Source organism: Panonychus citri, unplaced genomic scaffold (genome assembly GCF_014898815.1).
Source record: "Panonychus citri isolate SS breed McGregor unplaced genomic scaffold, ASM1489881v1 Contig00068, whole genome shotgun sequence".
In the NCBI taxonomy this organism is placed as follows: Eukaryota; Metazoa; Arthropoda; class Arachnida; order Trombidiformes; family Tetranychidae; genus Panonychus; species Panonychus citri.
The window spans coordinates 374,528-394,267 of NW_026515473.1; the positions used below are offsets into that span (position 1 = coordinate 374,528).

The 19,740-nt window shown below is 30.2% G+C and overlaps 2 protein-coding genes across 2 annotated transcripts; both read left to right on the top strand.

Moving 5' to 3' along the window:
• The first annotated feature begins 385 nt into the window (after nucleotides 1–385).
• On the top strand, nucleotides 386–3,582 carry LOC128386318 (homeobox protein unplugged-like). Its single transcript, XM_053345337.1, has one exon. It carries the CDS (start codon nucleotides 996–998, stop codon nucleotides 2,856–2,858), a length of 1,863 nt encoding a protein of 620 aa, XP_053201312.1. The 5' UTR covers nucleotides 386–995; the 3' UTR covers nucleotides 2,859–3,582.
• A 13,204-nt stretch (nucleotides 3,583–16,786) lies between these two features.
• LOC128386313 (ankyrin repeat, SAM and basic leucine zipper domain-containing protein 1-like) lies at nucleotides 16,787–19,539 on the top strand. The gene is made up of 6 exons (XM_053345331.1): nucleotides 16,787–17,610; nucleotides 17,728–17,954; nucleotides 18,030–18,164; nucleotides 18,246–18,358; nucleotides 18,444–18,683; nucleotides 18,771–19,539. Exons 1-6 carry the CDS (start codon nucleotides 16,938–16,940, stop codon nucleotides 19,114–19,116), a joined length of 1,734 nt encoding a protein of 577 aa, XP_053201306.1. The 5' UTR covers nucleotides 16,787–16,937; the 3' UTR covers nucleotides 19,117–19,539.
• The last annotated feature ends 201 nt before the right edge of the window (nucleotides 19,540–19,740 follow it).

Sequence of the window (19,740 nt, forward strand, 5' to 3'; positions counted from 1 at the left end):
AGAACGAGAAAAAAGCCAATCAAGAGCAAAGGGAAATGATGATTATCATCACAATGGATTTAATAGTTATCATCCTGCTGATGCTGAAGACGATCAAGATGACGATTAGAATAAGAAAGGAAAAGGATTAGTGAACATTAGCCAATGAGAATAATGAAGACAAACTAAGCTCAACCTTTTTTTCTGTAACGAGAAAGAAAGAGAGAGAAAGAGAGAGAAAGAAAGATGAGATATTCTCTGAAGAAAGAGAACCTCCATCAAAATAAACTCCACCTTGTTTTCTATGAAAAAGAATATGATACATGGAACTGGGAGGAGTTTAGAAAGAAAGAATCGCCCACTTGAATCTTTTTCCTCTATTTTCGAGTTTCCGTTTCTCTTCTTCTCCTTTTTTCTAATCGACATTTGTCTTCCTTTCGTCATCTCTTCTTTTCTCTCACGAATTCTATTCTCATTATGTTCACTATTCTCATCATCTGATAGTTCAAGAGGAGGAGAAAATACTCACTCATAGTACTCACTCCTCCCACCTCTCACTCCAACATCTTACACCAGTGGTTTTTTACTCTTTGTTACATCTTCATCTTTATCCTCCTCCTTATCCTCTCTCTCTCTCCCTCTCTCTCTTTCTCTCTCATCCTCTTCGTCATCTTGATACTTCAATCGCTTTCCTCTCTGTCCACTTGGCGATTATCTTCAAACAATAATAATTCTGATTCTTAGTTAAAGTGCTAACTCTCAAAGTCGGCACTCACCATTAACAAGATACTCTCATCATATAACATAAAACTTTTTTCTACATAGAATTTCAATCTAAACTGTTAACCATATTAAATATACTTCTCACTTTACCATCTCAATTAGTTAAAATCATGAAATAATTATCGTTGTCGATTTGAATTCTTATTATTATTTTAATTTCGAGTTAACAATTTGTATTGTTTATCATTTAACTTTCTTTCCTTACGCGACAACATTTTAATTGATAAACGATAATGTCTGTCGACAGTATTGATGAAAATGGTTCAAGTGCCAAAGTTTCAATTGGTTTCAGTGTCTCAGATATTTTAAAGTTACCTTCAAATAAACAGAAAACTAATTGTTCCAACGATATATCAACATCATCATCACCAATATCATCGACAACAACAACAACAACAACAACATCACCAACCCTTGGAAAAGTTAAATCATCATCTTCATCCGATGAAAATTGTGATTCATCTGAGAAAATTAACCAATCAACTAATCCGTTAAACGAGATTACAATTAAATCAGAGGATTCATCTTCTTCCTCCTCATCATCTCCAATCAACGGTGAATCAAATAATGATAATAATATTAATTCATCGCCAATCAAATTAACCAACACAACCAATCACTTCAATTCACCGTTATATTATTACGATAATCCTTATGATCGTGATCGTCTTATTGAAGTATCAAGTAACCTCAAGAATAGTTTAATTTTGGGTCATCATCATCATCATGTTGTTCATCATCCTCTTCCTCCTCATTTACCTCTTCCACCTCTACCAGGATTAGCGAGTTCTCATCCACCACCACCACCACTACCACCTCCTCCTCAACCCTCTCAATCCTCAACAATACCAACAACAACACCAACAGTTCCTCATCATTCGGGAATCTCTCTCTCCGAGCCAGTTGATTTGGGCAAATTTAGATTGTCTTCTCAACAATCAGGCCAAATTTCACCTTCCGGATTAACTAAAGATTCAACTCAATTATCCCCAATCTCAACTTCTTCCGGTCAAAGTCCTGAAACAATTAAAACCCATCATCATAATCTTCATCATCATCATCATCTTGCTAACCTTCAATCTCATCCATTGCATCATTTCACATCAACATTAAATAGTTACACCAATGGACAATCACCAAATAAATTATTATCTTCATCTTTATTGTCTAATCATGATCACCATCATCAACCACCTTCCCATCATAATCATCATCAACAACAGCAAAGGCAACAAGCAAGTTCACCTGAAAGTCTAATTGATGCTTCTGACAATTCAAATCTATCAATTGACTCACATTCAGATGAGATGTCAACACCTCGACAAACCGAGAGTCGTGATCACCATGATTTTGATCGTGATTGTGATTACGTTAATAAATTATCATCAGGTGAAAGTGACCATCACCATAATCACCATCATCGGCACCATTCAACCAATATAAATGGTGACCATCAACCCTCATCAAATACTGGACCCTCGGGAGTATCTAGGGGAACCAAAAAGCGAAAACGTCGAGTTTTATTCTCAAAAAATCAAACCTACGAATTGGAGAAACGATTTTGTCAACAGCGATATTTATCAGCTCAAGAGCGTGAGATTTTAGCGTCTACTATACGACTTACGCCGACTCAAGTAAAAATTTGGTTCCAAAATCATCGTTACAAAACGAAAAGAGCTCGACAAGAAAAGGGTCTAGATGTTAATCCACTTCCATCTCCTCGTCGAGTGGCCATTCCAGTTTTAGTTCGAGACGGTAAACCATGTCCGACCTCTTCTTCAACAGGATCGGGTTCGGGATCATCTTCAACATCGTCATCAATGAAAAACGATATTTCTCGTTGTAATTCATTCACCCATTTAGGAATCGGTGGCAGTGCAAATGGTGGGACACTTCACGGAATCGGTGGTATTCCCAGTTCGGTGGGTCTTGTTTCTAGCGCAAATACATTAACCTCGGCAAACTTTTCGCCCTTAGCTGCTTCTCTGAAAGCGGGCTCATTTATCAACCCATTCAGTGTGAATATCATGTCAGCTGCCGCAGCCGCTGCCGCTGCGGCCTCAGGTCATCCACTCATCCACCATTCATGGTTCTAGCAATATGATTAACACCCACCAATTAACAATCATCATGGTACAATTGATCAGAGTGAAATTTGCATTTCTGGTTGCGTTTTAATTTACCATAAAAAGAAAAAGCCTCTTCTTTCATCATATCATTTCAACAACAGATTAAAACGAATCAAATTTGAAATCAAATGGAATATAAATTCATATCATCATCATCATAATCTTAATCGAAATTCCCCTTGTGTATTGATTTAATTTCTTCTGAAATTGTCTCATGGTTTCTTCATTCGCCTCGAAAGTATAACGTTATTCAGTATGTTCAATATCCTCTTCGTTAATCAAGGCATCATCATCATCGTCATCTCACCTTTAGGGAATCGTGCCTTAATTGTTCATCATATTAATTCAATTAACCATTAACACCATCATCAAGCATATTGAATCAGTTACTATGAGAATCAATTATATTTGATTTTTGTTAATCTATTCAACGGTTTTCCCGGTCATTAATTTCCCACTTTAATCATATTCTGAATCCTTTAACCTCCTTCATCCTCATCAATTTGTATTATAAATCTAAGTTTGAATGGAGATCTCTCTCTCTCTCTCTCTCCCTCACTCTCTCCCTCTCTTTCTTTGTCTCTGTCTATCATTTCCTCTAGTCAATTATTCAAAATATTGTCACAATTAATTCAGTTTGTAAAGAAACAAAAAAACAAAGACAGAAAATAAATCAACAATCAACAAATCACTTAACTACTTTTTTTTTCAATTTCTTATACCAATTGAATAGCTTTGTAATCATTAACCATATTATCAATCAATTAATTTTTCCTGTAGCTGATTACCAGTTAATCCAGTCTAATCTTGCTGATTTATCAAATCGTAATCACCTTTACCTTTACAATTTGTAAGTAAAAACCAAATCAACCCTTATACAATTTATTTATTACTCGAGGTATAAAATAATACAAATAAAACTGTTAATTCAGTTGTAAAAGTAAAAGTATTAACAGGGATTAAGATTAAATTGTTGTCTCTTAAGACCAATTATCTTAATGATAATTAATCAATAGATTTAATAACAAGTCTATCAAGGATTGAAAGTTAATCCAGTAAACATAGAAAAACAATCAAGAAAATACTTAACATTATTTTTCCTTATCCTGATCATATTTAATTCCTAACTGATTAATTGTAACAATCAATTGAATGTATACATTTGATTGAATCAAATGTTATTTAACTAATCATATAAACCAAATCGAACCTATAAAACATTTGATTTAGTTAATCAATTGAAACAAATCAACTATATGGTTGTTTGAATTTCAAAGTAACGAAAAAATAAAAAAAAGTTCTAATAGAACTAAAAGTTTCGACAGTTCGATAGTTGATCTTTTCCTTTGTAATAAAAGTTGTTTACACTCATTTGATTGATAATTTAGTTAATTACCATTCTAATTGTGAAACAAAAATCAATATTTATTAACCGTGGACAATTTAATTGTAATAAACATTGAATACAATGTAATATTTAACTGTTGATCACTTTGAGTTTTAACTGTTTATCATTTTCAATTGTAACAATTAAGATTATAAAGTGTGCTAAGTGTTATAACCAAGTGGCCCTTGATTTATTTTAAGAGCCACTCCTTGTCTTTAGTATCATCAAGTTAATCAAGTTAATCAAGTTAATCATAATCAATAAATAATCAATTCAATTTAGCTTAAAGTGATGATCAAGAGTCTTAGACACTCACCAGTTAATAGTAAAACATTGACACTTTCAACAATTAAACCGATCATCATAATAATTATGAGTAATTAACGAGACGTTGTTGATGAATTGTTGTTATCATCAATTAATAAACAATTATAACTTCAAGTTAATTACGTGTTAATTGTTTTAATTTGGTGTTGATTGAAGGAGAGAAAGACAAAAATAAACTGTCAATCATTGCAATTGATTTACATTGATTATGTAATCATTTTTTTACTTTTTGTCACTAATACACAATCAAAATGATATATTATCGTGTTTAAGTTGATTGTTAACAATCAACTTTAATCACCATCAAGGGAGTGACATAGATACTAGTGGGTAATACTTTGATTAAATGACAATCATTAGTCTGAATTATATTAATATCTCAGAGTAATATGTTCACATGAAGAAGAGACAATGTTTATGTTATTGTGATGATGATGATGAGGATGAAAAGAAGAGAGAGAGAAAATGATGATAATGCTAATGATGAGAATGATGATGTTAACGGAAATGAGCCACTTTCTAGTCTATTGAGTGAAAACTATCATTATCATTAAGGCGACATTATCATGACAAAAATTGTTACGCTAAGAAAACATTATCAAGGTAATAATATGTTATCATGACAATAACAATAAAGATAAAGGTAACTAATCAATTCTGAACATTGAACAATAATCACTGATTTCTCATCTTTAGGTCAAAGATTATCATCATTATCATCATCCTCTATAATCTTTTACCTCAAAAAAAAACAATCAAATCATCATAATTCTCATCAATGATAATTACGATGCGGTTTTCATTTATTTTGACATTTTCCTTATCATCATCATTTCATAATCGTTTTTATCTCTCTCTCTCTCTCTCTCTCTGTTGTTTTTTCTTGAAATGATCTGATTGTAGCTTTTTCTGATTGGTGACACGGAAAGTTATCACTTTACCTGATGATAATATTGATGATTAGATATTAGATTATCATCTAATTTTGTAGACATTTCAATATTGATGGTGGCACGCAAGTACTAAATTAACATTTAGAACCGGAGATTAACTTTATGATGATTATGATTATTTCTCAATCTCATGGTGATACTACAATCACGAAAACTGTTTTCGCATCCTTATCATTAGATTTGAGCATTTTCTCTGTCAAGAAATGAAACAAGATAAATATTTACTTCGGCTCATTGGCACGTAATTTGTAACAAAATATAAATCATCATTTCACAATCTGATAATCTGATGCTCGTAAGTTTTTAAATTGTTGCGAATTTTTTTTTCTTCTTGATAAATCATTAGAAATAGAGGAATCATCTTCAAGTGGAAATCTACAATAGACAATTAATCAATCGGCACATTAGCACCTCATTAGTCTCGTGAAAGTAAACAAATGAAATGCTAATAAAAGTCCAACCAATTCCCAAGTATATTTATAAGATGAAACTTGAGATAATCTTTACAAATTTGTTTCTCTTTGGTATCTAATCTGTTATGAAGAGAAAGAGAGATGAAGATAATACTCATCATCTTCCACTGTAAGTATATAACTTTTTTAGTATTTCTATGTGTGTGTGTGTGTGTGTGTATTATCCTGACAACATTTAACTTGGAAGAATTTTTTTCTCTCTCTTATTCTCGCCTTAATACTCATGTTGTCAGAAACAGGTCAATGTTTATAATGATAAATCTCCTTTTCGATCAAAGTTTTTTTCTTCCCTTTCTCTTGCTCACAACAGAAAATAACAATAGACTTGTAATATTAAGTGGAGCAAATGCTGAAGACCTTATGATAATGATGATGATAAAAGATGATGAGATGATGATGATGAGAAGGATGAAGATGATATTGATATAATAGTACAACAATATGATTGAATAGAAAGAGGCAAAAAGGCAAACGGAAATGAATACATTATATATATTTTTATATATAATAACAAAAATGGTTGAATGAGAGGATGAGAATGATGATGATAAGGATGATAAAATGATGATAAGGATGAAAACTGATGTATACTGTTTTGATATAATATAATTGATGAGGTTGATGATATTATGCTGAAAGATATTAGCAAAAAAATAATAATAATAATATTATATGTACATAATATACTTTGTGTTTGATATTAAATTTTCACTGATTGTTAACAGTTTAATGTTATTGATTAACACAAGTAAATGATTAACTTAATCATCAAACAATATTGTTGAAGGTGAATTGATTATCTTCAATAATATTATGTTAATTTTAATAATTTTCTTGGTAGGAAATTGATGAGAGAGAAAAAAGTGAAAATTCCAACTTCCGGTTATCTTATGGAATATTAGAACTTTTTTTTTGCTTCGTTCCAATTTGAAAGAGTAAATGTTCATTTCAATGATGGTGGAAAATCATCAACAGTTTTCAGGAAATAAACTCTTCTCATGTATTTACTATTTTTTTCTCTCTCTCTCTTTCTTTCTTTCTCTTGCTTATCATCCAGAGGAAAAAAGTAATAATAGAAAAAAAGAGAAAGTTCTTGATTCAGTTACCTTTTCATGAAGAGATTCAATAATCTTATTCTTTACCATGATAACAGGGAAGGAAATCATTATTCTTATAGGTTTTACCATGAATCGAATTTTTTTTCTTTCCATCTTACCTTTTCTCTCTCTCTCATGATTCAGATTACAACTTCTACAGGGTGGGAATGCGTGATGACAGTTTTTACGAAATTCGAAATTCAAAATCATCTATTATCATGAATGCTCAGAATTTGTTTATATAAAGCATTTCGCTTAACAGGTATTTGTATTATTCTCAACTTTGATAACCATATTGTATATTATTATAAAGTATATAGAATTCATTATATGACATAATCATTATTATTATTATTATTCTTTCAGATGAAATTCAGATGATAATATTTCATATTCTTACCACAATAATCACCTATACATTTTTGTATATAAATGCTGAAAGAAATATCTATGTAAATACATTTATGAGGAGGGTATTCATGGGAAAATGTTATTATCCATCAAAAGGTAATGAAAAATATTACAATATTCATGATGATGGTGATGATATTATGGATTACAATATGTATGTATGGTTTAAGTTGATATCTCACTTAGTCTATGAATATATTACATGTTATTATTTTATCATTGAACAAGTTTCCGTGTCAGTTAATCAGATTGTGTGTTCATTGATTGTCAGGGTTAATAATGTTGATAAAGTCGAAACGTTATTAAGCCTAGTAAATGTCCTTAAGGATTAAAACGTGTAAATAATAGTTAACACCAAGAAACTATTAAATTTTTTGACTCTCCTTGGAAAACCATAAGATGATAATAATAATGATGATGATATTTGGTTGAGTTGAAAAGCCAAGATAAGGTTACCATTAACTTTAAAATAGCCTCAGGCATTAAATGATATTCAACTTTTTCTTTTTCCTCACTTAATCTATTAACTTTTATATTATATAACTTCATCAATTGATTTGATATAATGTGTATATAAGTATTACAAATGGAAATCATTGAATGAATTTTGTTTATCCAGAACAGAAAACGTGATTCTATTAGTAGTTACATGTTTTCATGGTGAAAATAGTGAGAGAGAAATTCATTCAAAGGTATAATAATGAGTTTACCTGTTCCATGTTGATATTGATTGATTGTTTTACTTGATTATTCTTGATGGTGATATTCAGCTAAATGATGAGCTATGGAGGTGGTCAGTGGATAGTATTAAGAGTGGACAGAGAAAGGAAAATGTTTCTTTGGTCTCTCTCTCTCTCTCTTTTACTAGAATTGACGAATGGTCAGTTAATTAAATCTTTTATATTGTTACATGATGAAAAGAGGAGAGGGAGTAGAGGTCAACTTCCGGCTATCAATACTATTTTTCCATCATCATTACCATTATCATCAATATCCTTTTGTTATTACAGAATTTGATATAAGGGGAAGACCAAAGAAGAAGCAAAAAAAAAACAACAACAACAAGAAATTGATTGCGTGCTCAATAATATCAATTGTAGTCTTTAGGTTTACAACCATTGAGATATAATAATACCTTTGGTGATAAAGGAAAACAGCAGAAATGATTACTATCATTAATATCATCGTCATCATCATCAAGTTAACAATTTAATTTAATGTAGATGCATCATTTTCAATTCCGGAAATGTTACAATATATCTTACAGAATTGAAAAATCAATCAATACAAAGCCCATGGTAAAATATAATGATATTAATGTTAACCTGTGATTCCCCAATCAATCAAATGTTAATGTTTATTATTTCAGATTAATCATATTATTGATTTAATTTGTTTTTACCTCATCCTTTCATCAACTCAACTTGAATTTTTAAATTGAACTTTATATCAAATTGATAAATTGATTATTATTATTACGATAAGTTTATTATATAAAATGAACAGGGTTAAATTTTGATTGTGATAAATGAACATCATTATGAATAGTAGATTAATTTTATAATAAAGTTCGTGGGTTGAATATGAATGTTTGTTTATTATTTAAATTCTCATGTAAGAATCAACCTGATTATCTGAATTGAATCTGGAAACATTCAGATTATTTAATATCTTTGTTAAACAATTTAAACTTTGTAAGATCATCATCATGGTGATAATTATGATAATACTCATGGTTAATATTGTATCATTCATCTCGACCTAATGTCGACCTGTCAAAATCCTTATTGTTGAATATAATTTTGTGTTTTATGAAAAAAAGTTATTGAAACTTTTTGTTTCGAACTTTTTTCCCCTCCAACTTTTAATAATAAAATCAAAAGTTATCATGTAATTTTATTCATACTTTTTGATTAATGTTGATCATTTTTATTGTCAAGTTAGTGAATTTGTTAAGTAAATTTCATCTCAAGTTCATCAATCATCATGAAATTTTTGTTCTCGCTTCCATAATTCAAACAAAATTCAATGATGATCATTTTGTTTCTCTTCCTGTTTTTCACCTTTTGCTTTTCATCTTAAGGCTTAATGTTTTTCTAGTTAATAGTCAAGAAGAAATATAAAAAAAAAGTTGATTATGATGATAATCATCATCATCATGTTAATTATAACTCGGAAGTCTAATGACATCCCAAATGTGTCAGATTGTTGTTATTAAATAACATAAATTCTGAGTTCATGTAATCTGATAATTCAATCAACATGAGACAAAATGATTACATGGAAATTATTACAAGTTGATATTAATGTTTCTATTTTATTATCAAAAGTTGTTGAGGTTTTTTTTTCTCAGCTCTCCTTTTGTTCAATATTGTAGATTCAATCACCATTATCTAGTAATCAGTTAATCGTATTAATGTCATTAAGAAGATGATAATTTAAGTACTTGTTAACTTGATGGTTGACAATAGAGTTAGTTAAACATTGGAGAGAGAGGGAGATTAAAATCCGCATCCCCATCCCACCAGATCATCTTCATCTTTATCATCCTCATCACCATCACTGTATCATCACAATCATTTAAATACACACACACACACACACACACACGTTCAACAATTTAATCATCTTCATCTTTTGCCAACAATTTAATGGATTTTGAAGAAAAAAATTTGTTCCTTTATATCATCATTCTAATCTCCTATTAATCGCTGATTAACAGATTAAGATTATCTCCTTTTACTTGATAGAAGTGGTTTCCAAGAGTTAATTTTAACCAATTTACAGTTAATTATATTACTGAGAGAACCTTTTAAATTGTGATTAAATGATTCTCCTCTGGATCATTTTAGTCTATCATCAAATTATCTTGTTATTATCATTTTATAATTGATTAACTTAAAGGTAAGTTGCACATCCCAGTTAATCATAATCTTTAATCATTCAGTTGATGACAATTAGTTTTATCCTTTTTGGTTAGTAAATAACAATGATATGGAATAGGAAAACCGGAGTAAATTGATTTAATGTTTCCGTGGTTAACCATAACTGTATTATTATCATTAACAATCAAGCATAATGATTAACTTTTTTTTGCGAAAATGAAAAAAAAAACTATCAAATCGGTAAATTAATGTCTCTGGTGAACCATGTAATTATATATATACACATATAATACTAAAGGTAAAAGGTTGACAAAGGTAAAGTTAATAATAGTTTCATGTAGTTGAAAGTTTACAGAGGGAAAAGAGAGAAAAAATCAAAACAATATTATTGTCACAGGGAAGAGGAAGATGAACATAATTTTATATCAATGATGACAAAATGAGCATGATAATTATGATGATCAATTGAATAGAAGAATAAATTTCTTTTCTTTCAATCACAATATCGAGTAAAGAAATGATAATGTCAATTAATTTGATTGTCGTAAATTGGTCCATGTTGTTGTTGTTGATGTTGACTTGATGACAGGGAGTGAATGTTTGAAAGAAGGCGTTTAATTTGTCTAGTTAAGGCTCGTTATAAATATAATAGTGATTTTGATATAATAGAACTTTTTTTTTGTTCGAATAGAATAGAGAATAGTCCATAGAACTAGAGACGGGAAGCGTGGATAAAAAGGTTCGTTTGGGAAGGTTAAGGTTCCCCTAATATGGTTAACTTTTTATGCTAATAGAATATAATTGATAGAGATTATTGTTATTTAGATGATGATGATGAGCGAAATTGATGATGATGAGAGAGAGAGAGAGAGGAACTTTTTCTCCTTCGCTAGAGGTTAGTGTTGGGACGAAAAGCAAGGCGTGATTTCTACCTATGGATCCATATGGTTTTGTTATCGAATATTCAACTTGCAATTGTAATTCTATTAGCGAATATTTTTTTTCTTCTTTATACTTTTTGATTCTCTCTTTTTCTCGCTTCGAGTCCACTGGAAGTAATACTTTTGTGTTGATGATGATTCGACATAATAACAACGTGCTAATGTGTCGAGATTTAGATCGATATCGAAAATCAAAATGTAATAAATGGAAATGAATCAATGTGAATATTAAGTTTTCCTATTATGTTACATTGTGACTTTTTCTTGGCAACTCTTGTGCTCTTTCAATTGCGCTTAAACGTTTTCCTTTTCTTGTGTTCGAGCCTTTTTTCCCTCTTGTTGTTGATCATCTTTCTGTGGGTACTATTCATTTGTATGCTTATTGGCTCTTTATCTTCATCTTCTTCTTCATCCTCTTGGAAGATGATGATGATGATGATGATGGAAAACTAGAAGAAAAGAAAGACTAAAGTATCATTTTCTATTTGAGTTCTTACACTTCAACACCTTCTTTCAATTATTTATTTCTTTTCTTCGCTCTACCTTTACCACCTTCTCCAAGTCTTTAGGCTCATTGATCGTCAATCAGAAAACCATTTATATTTATATTTACCCCTTTTTACTGGTGAATTTACATGTTTGCAGAAGAGAAGAGAAAAAAAGAGAAAAAAGAATAGAATATCTATCGAAGTACAAAGAAACTTTTTTCTATTCTACAGTTGGAGTTAAGTTCTAACGTGCCTTCAATAGGTATTAATATATGTGTGTTTTTGTCCATATCAACAGAGGAAAAGGGAAAGAAAGAGAGAGAGAGAGAGAGAGAGAGAGCAGAGAGAAAGTTCGAAAACATCTTTGGGTGACATAAATTATCGTGATATACAAAAGTGGACTTGACTTATACATACACTTATATACGATCAGCCTTTTCCTTATTATTTATAATATGTATATATTTATATTCATTTATTGTTATACCTCCTCTTTTTCCCTGAGCTTCCTCCCTCTCTCTCTCTCATTTAAACCTCCTCCCACCTCCTCCCATCAGCATCATACCCTCGGTGTGTGTGTATTTTGTATTTATATTCAATAACTAATAGCAATTGCCAGCTAATCCCTTTTTCATTACAATCCATTCATTCAAAATTCAATTGTTATCCCAGCAAAATCCAAGGTATTTCTGGTTTACGTTTTTCTCTTTGCCAATTTTATTTATCTTTTTGCTCCTTCTCTCTCTCTCTCTCTCTCTCTCTCTCTCTTATTGTAAATGATACATTAAATGGTTCAAATGTCAAACAATGATAATGATTAACAATAAAATCCACTAATATCTTAGCAATGGATTAACGTCGATAGTGCCAATAGTTACCTTGTTACCTTTTTTTTACTTCGATATGTAAGGTAAAAATTGGAAATGAATCGATGAATATTTATCCATATTTGTCCATACGTGTATCTGTGTACATTTATATGAATATGAATGAATGAATAATCAGGGTGAGTGTCCATTGTTATTGAAACAACATGATAATAATGATTAGGATGAGGAGGATTAGTACAGATGATGAGGATCAAGGATTTGAGAGGTAAATTGTCAATAGCCTCTTGTTAGGAGGATAACTTTGGATTCTAAATTTTTACTTCTATGTTTGAATAAATATTATATCCTCAAAATCGTGAAAAGAGCAAAGAGAGAGAGAGAGAGAGAGAGAGAGAGAGAGAGAGAGAGAGAGAGCATTAATAGGGAAAAGGAGAAGGAGAAAAAAATTCTACAGAGAGATTTTCTTTTTTTCTTTTCGGTACCAATCTTGTTTACTAATGTACTTAATACCAACGACATTGGTGCTAATATCATAATATATTGATGATAATGATGATTAGTATTATTATTATGATGATTACAAACATTTTGAATACATGGATCTATTTACTGGAGAGGGTAACATACACAATGGTAAATACAACTTGAAATCTTTCATTTGAATTAAAATGTTGCTCGGATTAAGACACTTCGAACTTTTCTCTCTCTCTCTATTCGAGTCTCTATTTCCTCTTTCATTTTGAATATATTTATTATCCAATAAGTGGGTATTCTCATTATCAAGTGGATATCATATCAAACATTTTGACTTATCTGTGTTTACATTGATCGACTGTACGAAAACCTTGTTGGTAACATAATTGATTTAGAATAATAAATAATGTACAGAAAGGAGTTCGATAATCGTTAGAACTTTTTTCCTATCTTCACCTAATAGATCAATCATTTTATATCACTTTCTTTTTCTAATTGGATTGTTGATTAACTTTTATTATAATTCTCTATTCTTTAATTGTAATTAATGGATAATGGTGATGATGATGATCAATGTGAAACATCATCGGATTTAAGATTAATTCCCATTGAATAATGTTAGTGGTGATTAAATGTGTTGGATTAACTGATTGTAATCTAATCACAATAATGTGATAATAGTTTACTAATCATTGGATTAAGAAAGTGTAACAATTATTTAAATAAGTGGGAGGTTTATTTTTTTGTATCTTCCTCCTCCTTTTCATTTCCAATTGATTGATTTCCAATTGAATTAAATGATTGTAGTGATTTGTGATCAATTTTTGTCTTTATTGATTCCCAGTTAACTGTAATTGTAAAATCCCAATGGTTGATCCTCATTGATTACCTTTGCTAAACTTAATATACACAATCAACTGGATAACAGCAGCAATTTAAGTTTCTATTCAGTTACTTTTATTTTTATTGTTCTGACAGTAATGGTGATTGTATTATATGAGAAGGAGGTAACTGGAAGATGAGATGGAAAATTTTTTTTTCTTTATTATCGGATTATCTGTTTGGATTAACGCTTTTTTCTGGTGATAATCATTTAGTATTATTTGGAAATGTATTCTCAACACTCTTGTTAATATTTTGAAGGAAAAAGTATAAAAAAAAAGGTTTGAAAGTCTTAAACTGTTGGTGGTTATTAAAGGTATTCAATTGTAACGAAATTTACAAAAAAGGTTTGAGATCAAACAATTGACCAGAGTAAACACAATAATCAACACCAATTTGTCGTTAATTCAAATTCAATTGATTAATCATTCAATTACCTTTTTCTTTGGTTTTCTTATCCTAAGTACTTGTAACCGATCGCTTTCAACAATTTACTTTATATTTAATTTCTTCTTCTTCTTCTCTTGTTGGTCAACACAATGACCATTGAAAATTAGCACTGGGTTTCTAGGGAAGGGTCAACAATTATAACAATAACATTGTTCCTATTGAAAAGTGGACACAACAAAAACCCTTTTCACACTTTCACACCTCGAATATAAAGAAACCCGAATAACAACATTCGATATCGACACAGGTCAACATTCCGATTCTTTTCCATCGCCACTGTCCTTTTAGTCTTTTACGATGTTTGTAGGTCATTTCGCTCTCTCTCTCTCTCTCTCTCTCTCACTGGTCATCTTCTCATCTCTGTCTCTGTGATGAACATCATTATTTCATAAGAAAATGATGAGAATGGTCACTTTGATTCATTCAATTGTCCATCTTGTCCAATTTTTTGTCATCTTTCTGAAGAGATGTTCATCTTATTACAATTGATCAAGAACGGATATTGATCAATAAATTGTCACTTTCTCTTTTTCATATAATTTTGACAACAATTAACAAATCAAACCACTTTAATCTCGTAATAACATCTTCCGCTTTATAATTTAACCTTGTTTTTACACTTCGATGTTTAATAATTGTTACCAATTCAGGTTCTTATTAGTAAATTGAAACTGTTATCATATCCATAATTTGAACATTGAAAATTACGATAATTTGATAATACATATTACAATTAAGTCCGATATTGATCAGTAACACGAAGAAAAATAAAATTGATTGTTGCTTAAGTTAATTAAGTTGAGTTTTTCTGTTGTATTTAATGTCAATTGTGCTCTTGAAAACAAAAGAGTCTCTTTGACTTGACATTTTGATCTCACTTGTGTTCATTCAAAAATGATCAAGTTAATTAACATTCAGCTTATCATCAACTTATCGTAATACTTTTACTCACACAAAGTGACAACAAAAAAAAATGTCCACAATTTTGGATACACTGGGAAAGTATTAAAATCATTACGATAATAATAATAATCATCATCATCATCATTATCATGACGATGGTGATGAGGATGATTAGTTTAATGGTTTTTTACTCTGATAATAATAATGAATACATGAAAAGTTAATGGGCTTATATTGTTTTGAAAGTTTCCTGACTACGAGAAAACAATCAAATTTCCGTTTGAAAAGATAATTATAATTAAACTGAATCAAGTTAAATGATGAAAATGGTTAACTTATCACTCAAAATGTTCAAGATTGTTTATCATGATAAACAGTTACTTTTTTACATTTCTCTCTCTCTCTCTCTCTCTCTCTCTCTCTCTCTCTCTCTCTCTCTATTGTTGATAATATAATTCTGTAATATTCAAATAGTGATATTAAATTGTCACACTGTTACAGTGGTTTACTTTTCATTAAGCTGATTGTTGTGTATCATCATCATCATCATCATCATGTGTATATTATATTACATGATAATGACATTTATATATTCAAAATAACGGGTTGAATAACAATAGATGATGAAACTTTTTGGTTAAACAGTAATTTGTTCAACCAGTTTGTTTATATCAATGGGAACAATTTAAATCATAAATCATGTCTAAATCAGAATCGTGAATCTGATTAAAAACCTATGGAAATATTTCTCTTATTATTAATGAGAATGGATAGAAATTTGTTTTTGTAACAATACAATTTAATCTTAAATTGTATTATTCTTGTGTATTGTTTAATTATTTTATGAGAAATTTTCTTAATTTCAATCAATTCAATCCAAACAATTATAATTAGACGCTAAAAGAGATGATCATGTTTATCAAGACAAAAACAAAGTTGATCTTATTGACTTTTGATTAGAAGCAATTAACATTATTGCCCTTGGATATTTACTCATCTATTGTGTTTTATCATCATCACGAAATCTAATTAAATGACCAAAGGTTTTTCACCAAATTAAGATTTAATGTAAACAATTTATCATCTCTCATTCGGTTTGATTGTATTAGATTTTTAAGATAAATAACCAAATTTAGCCCACAAAATGGGCTCTAAATTATTTCTTCCATTATTTGTTTTAGTAATAGTTAATCGAATAATCCAAATGAAGATTAACTTGATTAGAATCTTTATTTAGCTTAATTGTTGTGATTAACTTTAACTCCATTAGAGTATCAGCGCCATCTATTAATGGAAATTCTTACCACTAAATCGAATAAATGATCGATTAAAATCGATTTTTTTCGAACTTGACTTAATTCATTTGTTTTGTTTTTCGCTTTTAGGTTTTAGCTTTTCTCTTGTTGTTACTTTGTTATTTTCACTCTTAATTGATTAGCTTTTTTTTTCTCTCTCTCTCTCTCTTTGTTAGTTTTTCTTTTTTTTATCTCTGATTTCTGTGTGTGTGTGTTTCCTATTGTTGAGTTTTATGTTTTCTACTTAATCATGTCTGGTCATTATCTTCCTGCTGGATTTGAATCTTACAAAAGAAAAGATTATTTCGAATCGGATGGTGATTCAGACGATGGTTTGAATGATATTGTCTATCCAACACTTCCACCGGTGATAAAAGTGAGCCCAGTTACAGAAGAATCAAAGGTTGTTCAAAATTCTCCCTCTACAAGTGACAATTTAGATGGTAATCAAAGTAAATCTCCATCAACTGAAGGTGAATTAGAAGAAGAGAATAATCGGTCTAAAAGAGAATATTCTGTTAACCGGTATGATCCGGAAAATGGTGATAAAAGTGAAGAGAATGGTAATGACCAAAAAGAGAAACAAGTTAAAGAAAATGAGAAAAATGATAAAGATTTTCAAATCTCTTGGTTCAACGATGATCCACCGACAAGTTCAACTAATAGTTTATCACCTGATCCATCTCAGAACCGGGAGACTCGAAGTCCATCCCCTGGAATGTTACTCATGGAAGATGTTAGATTGGCAACAATTAACGGAGATTTGGACTATATTAAGCAACAAATGTCCATTGATCATGGTTTCTTCATAGATACAGTCTTGAAAAATGGTTGGACCATCTTAATGTTTGCCTGTGATTTTGGGTTTACTCATATTGTTCAATATTGTCTTGATCTAAACTCTGATCCCAATTTTCACTTTGGTAAATAGTCAATTTATCTCAATTTTCCTTGTTATCTATGTGCGATATTAATAATTTCAATGTTCGAGTGTCTAAATGTTAACATTTTAATTTCTCTCTTTTCTCCTGTTTATCCAGATGGATTTACTCCTCTAATGGCGGCTTGCCAGAGTTTTTATGCTGATGAAGATAAAGTTCTGTCAATTGTTGAACTTTTAATCAAATCAGGGGCCATGGTTGATTCCAAAGATTTATCAAGTAAAACCGCTTTAATGTATGCCTGTGAAACGGGTAAATCGGAGGTCGCATTATATTTGGTTGAAAGTGGAGCTAATTTATCATTGAAAGATAATAAACATTGGACTGTAAGCTTTGATTGTAAATTAAGGCAATATAATTATACTAATGATTGATGTTTCTTTTTCATTTTAATTAATTAGTGTTTACATTTTGCTGCTCGAAGAGGTTTTGGTCCAGTTGTACGGAATATGATTGATTATGGAGCAAAACTTAACGTTTACAATAACAAGGGTGAATCTCCTGCTGATCTTGCATTCGAATCAGGATTCCATGAGGTGAGTCCACTACACTTAGCTTTTCGTGCTGTTTTATTCAGAGATTAATAGGAATGATGATATTCTCTCAATAATTTATAGCTTGGTACTTTAATGGAACGATTGAAAGCTAAGGAGCCCATTTCAATCGAAGAGGAGGGAATTCTCATGAAATCGGAAGGAAAGAAAACTACAGAAAAATCTTATGAAACTTAGTAAGTAACACACTTATTATCTAACGAAATTTGTATTAATTGTTGACAAAATTTCTTTTCTCTCTTTCTCTTCATGTGATTATAGTTATTTGACTGATATGCAATATTTTCTAAAAGAACTTGGACTTTATCATTTGGATAATTTTTTTGTAGAACAGAAAATACAATATTCTGATCTGATTTGTTTCAATGAAAATGATTTCGACGAACTGCCCATAAGAAATTATGGAGAAAAACTCAAACTATGGGAAGGAATCAAAAAAGTTCATAAGAGAAACTGGCAACCATCTCGAATCTCGTATCTAAAGCGAAAATCTCAAATCAGGTTTGTAATTAATGATTAAGGTTAATTGTTTTCTCTGATTCACTAATTATTCTTCTTCTTCTTCTTCTTCTTCTTCTTACCCAAAAGTTGCATTGAAGCTCATGTTATCATGTGTAATATTTCAAATCATCTGCATTTCATGAATAAAACCTTCCAATATTTACGGAATCATCTTGCTAATGATCCAGAATTCATCAAAAGAGGAGTTGAAAAGACAAATGTTCATAAGCTTTATGACCAAGCCAAAAGGACCCTTGAAGACGGAGGAATATCACTTAACACCCTCAAGTCGTTTATTCAAGAGATGGATAAGAAAGCCCTAATATCTAATGGTTGTGATAATAATACAAAAAAGAATCAATCTAATGGTAAAAATCAATCGATGCAACTTCAACTCAATCCACCCAAAAATCAGTGTCTTACCAAAAAGTAGCCATGATCACCTCTGGACTATTGGGAATCGGTGCCTTAGTTTATTTCCAAAGAGACTCAATAACCTCTTTCCTGCCAAAGAAGTGAATTTCCTAGCATTCCCAGATAATCAAATTAAATTTAGTTATCTTTAATTTCATGTTTACAGATAATAGTTATTATCACTTATTTTTTATCATTCTCATTATGAATCAACTTTGATGCTCAATCACTTAATTGTAATGAACATAAAATATATATACCAATGTATATATATAAACAAATTAACTAAACCAAAAAGACAAAACAATCAACGAATTGTTTAATTATTACATGTAACTATATTTTTGTTTCTTTCATTGATAAATTATCAACAATTAATGATTAAAAACAAACTAATTGTTGACATTGTATTTAAAGTTTTGCTCTTGCACGTTAATCCTAATTACATGTAAATCATTTTTATCCTTGATTCCAATTCTTTGCCAATCCTTTCAAGTTTTAATTCCTGGATTGTTGTCAAACTTTCAACACCCTTACAATTAACTCATTCACTTATAATAATCAACTGTTGATAATTACCCTGATTGTTTATTGATTAAAAACCTTGAAATCCTTTGCCAAGAAAACAGTTAGTTAACAAAGA